At 38.8% G+C, this 10,223-nt stretch overlaps 1 protein-coding gene across 2 annotated transcripts in view; it reads right to left on the bottom strand.

The window, feature by feature from the left end:
- Window positions 1–8,134: 8,134 nt before the first annotated feature.
- LOC306875372 (rho guanine nucleotide exchange factor 18-like) overlaps window positions 8,135–10,223 on the bottom strand; it is a 50,996-nt gene continuing 48,907 nt past the window's right edge. The window contains exons 30-32 of one of the 2 annotated variants that reach the window (XM_079425881.1): window positions 9,155–9,479; window positions 8,954–9,067; window positions 8,135–8,833 (exon numbers count right to left, since the gene is read on the bottom strand). In XM_079425881.1, coding sequence (XP_079282007.1) covers window positions 8,688–8,833; window positions 8,954–9,067; window positions 9,155–9,479 — 585 coding nt within the window. In that variant the 3' untranslated portion in view covers window positions 8,135–8,687. The remainder of the gene's footprint in view (window positions 8,834–8,953; window positions 9,068–9,154; window positions 9,480–10,223) is intronic. The other variant, XM_079425882.1, reaches the window with a different exon arrangement.

Genomic DNA, 10,223 nt, shown 5'->3' with positions numbered 1-10,223 from the left:
AGCAATATTTGAAGTTTAAAATGTCTTGATGGATTTGTGTTATTACAAACATGCAGCTTTTCGCTTCACTAGACATTAATTGATGGACTGGAGTGGTGTGGAATATTTGTGGATTATTAAGGTGTTTTTATCAGGTGTTTGGACTCTCATTCTGACGGCACCCATTCACTGCAGAGGTCCATTGGTGAGCAAATTATCAAATGCTAAATTTCTCCAAATCCATTTAGCTTAAGAAACAAACTCATCTACATCTTGGATGGCCTGAGAGTGAGTATATTTTCAGCAGTTTTTTATTTTTGGTTGAACTACTCCTTTGAGATATCAACGTTGAGTGATGAAATCAAACATTCCCATTACATCTCAAGCAATTCAGTCATTTCCAAACCAAATCCATGGCTGAGCTCCAAGAGACTGGTTGAAAAAGACATTGATAGTGAAAGTAAGAGCTGGCCTGCTGCCCGCCAGACACTCTTGAATAAGTTATGCATGTGGAGATCAAAAGCCACGGATCTATGCACTAATAGAGCCGATCAGAGATGCCAGATGGGAGAAATCCCTAAAGGCAGCTGGGCACGATCCCATGGGGAAGAAAACTGGGTTTTCTAGACAGATGTCTTTGTAAAAACTGAAGCCTTTGCGATAAATAGCATGATGGTTTCAACTAGAACAGGAAAGTTAACAAACTTTGCAGTTGGCTTACAAATCCTTTCAAAGTTTGAAGGTTACTGAGATAATTTTAATACTTTTAGATCTACTAAATATGAGCAAAACAGACTGAAAAAAATGTCTTTGCTGTTTATCCTCAGTTTTAAATGGACAAAAATTGGTTGTACAATATTATATATTGCATTGCTGGATTTGGTGTACTGGAACAATGGAAAAAGCGGCAAAAAATAAACAAGCACCGTATTCCAGCTGAGCATGTAGACCCGCTAAGTGCTTCAGTTGTGAGCGCAGATGGGAAGCAGCATCTGAATGAATGCAGCCAAACACAAAAAAGGCACAGGGATCGAGACATCTTCCTTTCAAAAGGATCCTGGCATGTGTACGGGCGCTAGCGTGTTTTTGTGCGACTCCTCAAAAGCTCCATTGTCATGCAAAATAAAAAAACGCCTAATTCAAAAAGATTCCGCCGGCGACACAATTAATGCGCTGCGCATAAATAGACATTTGAATCTTGGCAGAAGACAAAAGGACTAGCTAACGCGGTCTGGAAAGGAAGGACCGCCACAGCGTGGACAGAAAGAGGGGGCGGTTGGCATAGTCTGCTTCAGTGAGTGTAGTTGGTTAAAGCTCGTCGTAACCCTGAGAAGAAAGGGTGCATTTGGGTGGAACGGACACTAAGGGGGGAAAAGGGGTCGAAACCCCCCTTCACCTAAATACTGGCGTGTGTCTGCCAGGTGGATGCGTGCAGCTGGGGGGCCTTCAAAGATCCTGCATTAGGTGACAATCAGCTTCCAATGGTTGCCCCCCATGGGGATCTTACCTCGAGGGTTTGGGCCAGAGGCATACTTTCCAACCGCCCACCTCCTCAGAATCTGTAAATTAATGCACCAACACAAATGTTATTTCGCACCCAGCAGGAACCTCCAGCAAAGCACATCTTGTTTCTTATCCTCAGAAAAAATTAGACCCCTTAGGCTCTGTTCAAGCTCAGGTTTATTGCCCAACCAACACAGCAACTCCCATTCCTTAAGAAATGCAAGAAATGTGTTGTTGTCGACACCAGCAGACAAGTCAAAGTAACACGTTGGTAAAATGTAAACAGATGCAATTCAGGCCGTCTTTGACCACAGGCAGCTAAAAGTGGTGATGTCTAGGTGCATCTGTGGTGTCTGGGCACAGGTACTTTCCTTCAGTCACGTCGTGATGTGATCTGTCGGGAATGTTAATGGTTTTAATGGTTCCTCAAAGTCCTGCGGTGTACTGTAACTGGAGGGAGCCACTACACCATGGCATAAACAGCATTTAGACAGACCTCAAGGTGTGTTAAGCAACACTGTGATAATATATGACATAATCACCTTGAATAAAATGTGTTGCATAACTTTAAACACACACCCGGAGCAGTGGGCATTTCTTGCTACGGCACCCAGGGAGCAATTGGGGGTTTGGTGCCTTGCTCAAAGGCACCTCAGTGGGTGTTGAAGGTGGAAGAGAGCGCTGGTCATTAACTCCCCCACCTACAATTCCTGCCTGTACTAAGACTCAAACCCCCGGCCTTCGGCTTACAAGTCTGATTCTAACCATTAGGCCATAACTACCCCCAATTGTATTGTTTGTATTGATCATCAATACAAACCATGATGTTGGCTTGACAATGCCTTGTCTGAAAGGCAAAAATACTTTAAGTTAGCTAGCTAGCTAGATAGATAGCTAGATAGATAGATAGATTTTATGTCAGCTTTAAATGCATGAGTACTCATGCAGTCTTCATTGTAATGGATAAGTATATCTACAGTTTGTTGTATAACAGTAAAAGAGAACTGACCGAAGTAACCTAGAATATTCAAAAATGCTTTTGAAAATGTTAATTGATGACGAGAACTCGGGGCTGGAAGCACAACTGACACACTTTAACACACATCGCAGGCTCTCCTGTAGCGCACGCATAAATCTTCTCTCAGTAAAATGCACATCACTCGGCATTAAAAACAAAGAGGTGGGTCATCCGCCTTGCCAAAACATCTCTTTGTCTAGAAACCATAAAAGAAGCCGGTTATTTGTGAAAACAATTATGCACAGAAATTTGAGTCTCTAAAATTGAGGCAAGAGACTTCTGAGAGTATTCCGACAGAAACGGCCAGCAGAGAGGAACAGTGTTTTGGGGAAGGGGGAACGGTAATCACTGTTTACACAATGGAGTAATTACGCCGAACAGCAGGGGGGTGGGCTGGGAGGGGCGGCGTGGACAGAAGCTTCGCTGACAGATCTAGCGGCGCTCTGATTAACAGTGTTATTATGTGATGCTGAGCTTTGATGCTCAGCCTTGTGCAGTCGATGGCCTCAGGTTGAGGCGTAGCATCGAATATAAAACATTTCACGACTCGCAGCAGTCGACAGACAGACACAAAGGTTCTGAAAGGTTGCTAAATTCAAAATTGAAGACATTTCTTGACTCGTAGAAGGTGAAAAAAAACGTAAGGATAATTGTTCAACAGATGAATGTTGATATTTGTAATAGTTTGCGAAGATTTCCCAATGTGGGAAGTGAATTCTTCACGCCTTAGCTCAAACGGTGACAAAGATAGCAGCTTGACATGCCACAGATCTTATTCACAAGCATTCCATGGACGCTTCACATGTTTGCATGCTTGAAATAGTTCCTCATCACCATAATGCCTCTTGTTTGTTTGGGATGAGTGGGATTCGATGCTATTTCCTGGAGGAAAGAAAAAACAAGATGGAATGAGAGTGAATCGTATCTCTAAGATGGGACAACAGAGCCGTAATTGGACCATTGTGTGATTCAGACGGGGTGGGGCAGATGGTCTCTTCTTGAATTTGCCCATCCCGATATGGGCCTGGTTGATAATTACTGGCCACTCAATGGAAAAGGCACTCAAAAAGTGACATTGGGATGAATAATACAACAAACAAAAGGAAGTGAGGCGTCTGTCTGTGCCCATCTCTAGGGTGTTTGGGTGTCAGCCTCTCTAACTCGCAAGGTTAATGAAGCAGCTGCGGGCAAGGACGTTCCTTGCCTTTTTGTGTGTAGCACCATATGATGCACATCTACGTCATGTGGTTTGTTTCTGTTAGAAGCTCAATCATTTCCTATTGCGTATCAATTTTTGGGAATTTTTTGATGAGCCAAAGAATTATTGTTCAAGTCACTTTTTGAGAAAAAAAAAAAAAGTCGTCAATTAAATATTTTTACAGAAAAAACTTTAAATATAAAGATAAATTAGAGCCGTGGCCTAGTGGTTTGCGCACATGCTGCAGAAACATGTAGCTTTTGAGCTCAGGTTTGATCAATCCGGCATTATGTCCCAATCCAGTTCCCCCTATCTCTTCAGTCTACTCTCCCCTCTATCAATAAAATTCACAATCTATCGATAACATTCGCCAAAAAAAAAAAAAAACATGCTCAAAAAAAGAAAGGAATTGTACATAAAATAAAAAGATAGGAGAGAAAATTGTTTAAATGCTTTTGCATTTTCTCACAAAAATTTTGTGTTTCCTTTGCGTTTCCTTACAAATATAAGCGGAAGGAAAAAACTATACCACATTGATTTTGCAAACCACAAAGTTTCTCAGGGCAACACAATAGTTTTGCAAAGAATGCAAATGCGAATGAACGCAAAGTTTTTAAGGGGAAAAAATTTGAAGCAGTTTGAATCAGATTCCCTCACTGAATAGCAAGTAACTTTTCCTTTACATTTGATTCAGAAAGAGGCGGGAACAGCATACAACAACTGTCATGTGGTAAGTTTGTGTGACAAAATAAAAAAGATAAAAAGTATGTGAGACCTTACCAGTTGTTCAAATGATAAAGATACAAACGTAAATCAAAGTTTTGTTGCATAATGGTATTCTAAAAAAAAAAAAACTTTCAATGCTCGGTCTATAATCAAAGTGATCAAGACAGTGATAAATATGGCATAACAAGTAGCAATATTATCAAATTAACCAATTTATACTAAACTATATATATTAGCATATTACATTAAACATAATCCCTACTAATTTAGTTGTCTGAAGCACTTATTTAGCGTGACTAATTCTTGTGCCAGCAGCATAAGGTTTGTTTTCTTTTGCGGACAGAGGTCTTTGCAGAAAATAACTACAATTAAAAACGTAACGTGATTACAGACACTTGTGAACCAGACAGGGGTTGTCTCGTAGCACAGCGTCTAAAATTATCCAAGCACGGAAGACAGAAAACCCTTTCCAAAGACAAAAAGACATCATCTGGTAAAGAATTACTGGACACGCGGCTGTCAGATCCGGATTGGATAAAAGGAAAACCACAACACCTGAAAATAGCCGTGTTCCGCCACAGGACTACAATTAGCATGGCCTGAGACGGACACCAGGTCCAGAGAAACGGGCCAGAATCAACAGACGCAACACAAGCAGAGAGTATATAATACTGTATCCGGTTTATTTTGCGCCTTGTATGTGCGAGAATTCCGGTTTCATTCGCTTCCAGTCATTAATGCGCGTTATACTGCTTGATATTGTAAACTGATATTTCTTATCATAGTAAATTGGCTTAATTATTAACACACTGGTTTGAAATGCAAATATTTTCAGTTTTCAGCATTGCAGTTTTCTAATGAATCAGAAGTCTCGCGCATTTGAAGAAAAAAAGCTTAGGCCTGCATTGAAAAATAAGGTGGGTAACGTTACTGGGTACGATAAAAAAAAAAAAAAAGACACTTACCGCTTTTTCTAGAAGTTGCACCGGTCGAAATTGCATTGTTGTGAGAGATCAATTTGTAAGTCACTTTATTACAATAAGACAATGTCAAATAGCTTAAATAAAATTAAATGTTGAAATATTATAAACGCTACAAACGTGATTCAGTTCCCCTCACTCCACAAAAAATCGTTAAATTTAACAGTATTCAGACAGATCAGGAGCGAAAAGCATGCAACAAACGTGATGTATTGTAAAAGTTATTATAAACAAAACAAAAAATATTACAAATAAATTTCATGTGAGGCTGAAACTACAAACTTGGGCCAAATGTGTGCATTTTGTGTATGTTAATTGCATTCAGTCTATTTCAGATGATAAAAAAGGTGACTCGCATTCTGGAAAATATGGTTAAAACTGTACATTATGCATTTGTAAACATTAAAAAAAAGCAGTATTCCACATTTGTCACATGACCTTATGTTTAATCAATTGAGTGGCCTCCAAGTTATTTCTCACATGAAACTGTTATTTTAATTTTGCGTAAAAATATTGTAGGTTTTTGCAAATAATGAGTCAAAAAATACATTAGACATTGCACTTGATTACTTACTGTTCATTCGTCGCACAGGAAATGGAAGGGCAGGTTTGGCTCCTTGCATTGTGGGATACAGTATTCTGCAAAAGGTTTTTTTTCCCATATACAGTGAGGTTTGAATAAGAGTAAATACTCTGAGTCCGATTTTTTTTCCACATTTTATTACTAAAATGTCTCTAAAGGCAGCAGTTTTAAGTGTTCACAAGTTTTTCTATTTTTCTTCAGTAGAGTGAGTACAATTCTGTGGTAGAAAAAAAACTGGCCTTGTGTGCTACAAACTGAAGACACAAAACATCAGAAATATTAACACTTAGGGTCCCGCTTAAAGTTCGCTGGCATTGAAAAGTAGCTAGTGTAACTGGAAACAGAAAAATCATAGTTTTTAGACACAATTTGACATCAATATTTCACAAGAAGTTCTCGTAACGTCTACAATTATGTCGTGCAATCACAGACACCAAGAAGCTACAATCACAATGAATGCCGGCCGGATCAAGTGACAATTTAAAGCGACATGATGTTTTTTTTTTTAAGCTCACAGTTGAACAAATCAATGAAAATTCATTCTGAGATAAAGTGCGCTGCAGCTAAAGGAGTGAGACAAACAGCATTTAGTCACTAACTTCACTATTAGGACATCAACATCATGTGACGTTTATTTACACGCCATTGAGAGTCAAAGCCAAACTGCTACAGTGTGAAAATATCCCTTCACTTGCACCAAGGAAAAGCATTGGACCTAGAAACTCAAAATGTAGGATGAATATCAAATCAAGCCGTTTTTATAAACATAACATCAAAAATACTTCTTCTGTCAAGTGGAATAGGTGAAATGTTATCCAAAAGCAATGCATTATGGGTTGTTTTTGAACAAATAAAAACACTCCATGACAGATTCATGTTTAAAATAAAAGTGCCTACAAACAAAATTATACTCAAATGATCAATCTGTAATTTCAGTGGTCATATGACATCCTTGCATAATATCTACATCTTGTCTATGTTAAAAGGAAACTATGTACAAAATATACATATAAGTCACATGGTCGCAGGAAATGGACATCAGAGATGCATTTGATATTCATTATATTCACAGCTCATAGGTTAGATTTAGAAACGGAGTGGTTTAAATCCTAGTCTTTGGTGGCATTACTCTGAAATCCAAAGTATTACGTCACACATGCTGTTTGTGTGGTCAGCTTGAGAACAGAGGAAATGCTTGACAACTTTAGAGACTTAATTTAGACATGGAATGAAATGAATGTGGGTCATAAGAAAGGAGGAAATGCAAAAATGTGAAATGTGTTTAAAGGAAACAAGATTAAAACAAAGCTTTCCTTCTTGAATACGGAAATAACTAGGATGGGTAAGGAAACTAAGCCAAGTTTGTTAAAAACAAACAAAAAATTAACTGTGTATACATCTACCACAATATTTAAATATATTTGGCACTAATCTTAAATGGAACTGTGTACATTAATGTCATATTTTACCCATAATCATTTTTTTCTTCTCTAAAAAGACAGTAAAAGCTATTTTAGGATAATTTAAATTTTGAAATTAAACCTTTCCTCCTAAAAGTTCTCAATATCGTAATGCAAAAAAACCACAAAACAAACCTAAATCTCATTACTGTAATACAGTAACAAATTTTTCAGACACAGCTATTTTTGTTCATTTTATTAAAAATAAATTAAAAACACTAAAGCAAAAACACTACCATGAATTTTATTTAAATTAAAAAAAATTTAATTTAAATTTTAATTTTTTTTAAATTAAAATGATTTTTCTTTGCAGGACGTCATTGAAAACTTTAGGAGAAAATGACAATAAAATGACAACATAAGGCAAAAATTGGGTGGGTGGGGGGGTGGTTTCAAGGTAAATAACGACCTGGACATTCCTTAATAGTTTTTATGAGATTCAGTTGTTTTTTATCCAAGTCGTGTCTTAAATTGACTTTTTGATCATTTGGAAAGGTGAAAACATGGTTCATTTGTCCTTTAAAACATTTGTCTCCTTCATCTGATTTTTTTTATGAGTAATCTCAAAATACTCAGATCAACCGCTCTTTCCATTTCGAAGATCTACTAACATATAAATTAAAAACAGAATAATGGTTAATAAAATCTTGGATTCTCTTCATGTCCGCTGCTTAATTTTTTTTTGTTGTGAATATTTGGAAGAAATCTCTAAAAAGATGTACCACATGAATAAAATGACCACCGAAATGGAGTTGGCTTTTGTGAAATCAAATAATCCAAGTTGAAATCCAGCAAAGCTTACACAGTGTGCAGTCAAAACTGAATTCAATTTAAAAATGTCAACGTATGCCATTTTCCATAAGCAATAATGTTCCATGAGTGACCCAAATATGAAACTGAACAAATCCAACATCCAAATGAGAACAGTCGTCTCAAATACGGTGTTTGAAAAGAAATGGGACATTGCCGCTGTGCAAAATTGTTCACCACAACAATAAGCAAGCTAAAAACATCCATTCGTCCTTCATATCGCCCGTTCGGAGCTCGTGCTACAGAAATGTCCTTCACCTGAAGCTGTCCGTCAAAGTCTTTGGGTTTTCTGGACAAACACTGGATTTTTCTTTGTCGTAATTTACAGGCTTCAATAAAACTTGTTAGTTGTTAAGACTAGGAGGATTAAAATGTGTTCCTTAAGTACAATATCGTCTGAAACAAATGTCTTTGCATTCCATCGGACGCCTCAGAAAAAGATTACGTCCTCCTTGGCAGCTTCGTCGCTAACAGTGTACGTAAGGGTGGGCTGGGAGGTCTGGTTGTGGGTTTTGAGAACGGCGGGTATGAAGCTAGACTGGGCGTCCGTATGTGCATCTGGAGGGCTGAGGGAATCTGCAGGGTGAGCCAAACCAAACAAAAGGCCCGTCAGCTGGGCCTAATGACTGTTTTGCACAGCGGGATACGGCTCGTTCAGGCTCGGCCGGGAATGTCGGGTGTGGTTGTTTGTCTTACCTGAGTGCAAATGTTGAGGTTGGTGGGGGCTGATGGGCCGGCGTGCTTTGTGACCTCCGACGGAATCCCTCGATGACAGCTTGATTGGCAGCATCTGCTTCATGTCAACAGAAGCTACGAAAAAGCAAAGATGGATTTAGGAATCAGCAAATTCGCTCCCAAGGAACGTCATTTGGTGGTTGCAAACGGACCAGTACTAACCCAAACTGTCGGAGCGGTGCGAACTCTTGCCCTTCCCGCTCTTCTCCTTGCCCTTGCTGAGGGCGGCGAGTTTGGTGGGTATCTGCTGCTGGACACTGCCCTGCTTGTGCAGCTGGTTTGTGGTGCTGATGAGATGGATGGGAACCTCCGTCTTGGCCGATTGGGTGCCACAGGAGCTCTCGCGGCACGAGTGGACTTCGGGACGCTCCGTGTAGTCGGCGGGGGTCACGGAGAGAGAGGCCCGCAGGTGCGACTTTTGAGTAAGCGACTGTTCCCCTGCTCTGCCGAGCAGCAGCTCACCATTGAAGCTGGAGGAACTGGAAAGCTAAAACACAGAGCGAAATGCAAATATTAGCACCAATATTGTCCATCCAATCATTAACGAAGCACTACCAGGACTGACGTATGTGATGTGACAATGGATTTACGAACAATAGAGTTGAACGCAACAATGTACACAGCAGATTTACGAAAAACTGAAATAAATGCAACAATTCATGCAAAAATGGATTGACGAATAACTGACTGCAATCATTTACAAAACCGTATTTTCAAATAATTAACTTGAACGCAACAATACAATGTACAGATTTGTAAACAATAAAATGCAACGGTTTACACAAGAACTGACTTGCAAACGTGAAACATGACAACATACTGAATAATAGATTTACAAAAAACTGAATAAATGCAACACTTTACACATTAATGGCTTTACAAACAAAGAAACTGAATGTAACAATTTATGCAAGACTGGATAAACAAACGACGAAGTTGAACATGACGATATACACAATAATACATTTATGAAAAACTGAATATAATGCAATACTTTAGCAATAATGGATTACTGGACTAAATGTTGTAACTTGCGCAAGAATGGATTTACGAACAGTTGAGTTGAACATGAAAATATACACAACAGATTTACGAAAAACTGAATTGAATGCAACAACAATTTACCCAGTAATAGCTTTACAAATGTTGAACCGAATGTAACAATTTATATGAGAGTGGACTACAACAGATTCAAATACGACACATTATAAAAGAACGGCTCTCTGAACCA

This window comes from Barbus barbus (genome assembly GCF_936440315.1).
Source record: "Barbus barbus genome assembly, chromosome: 9".
Taxonomy (NCBI): domain Eukaryota; kingdom Metazoa; phylum Chordata; class Actinopteri; order Cypriniformes; family Cyprinidae; genus Barbus; species Barbus barbus.
Note: the sequence above shows the minus strand (reverse complement) of the source record. Positions and strands in the feature narration are given on the sequence as shown.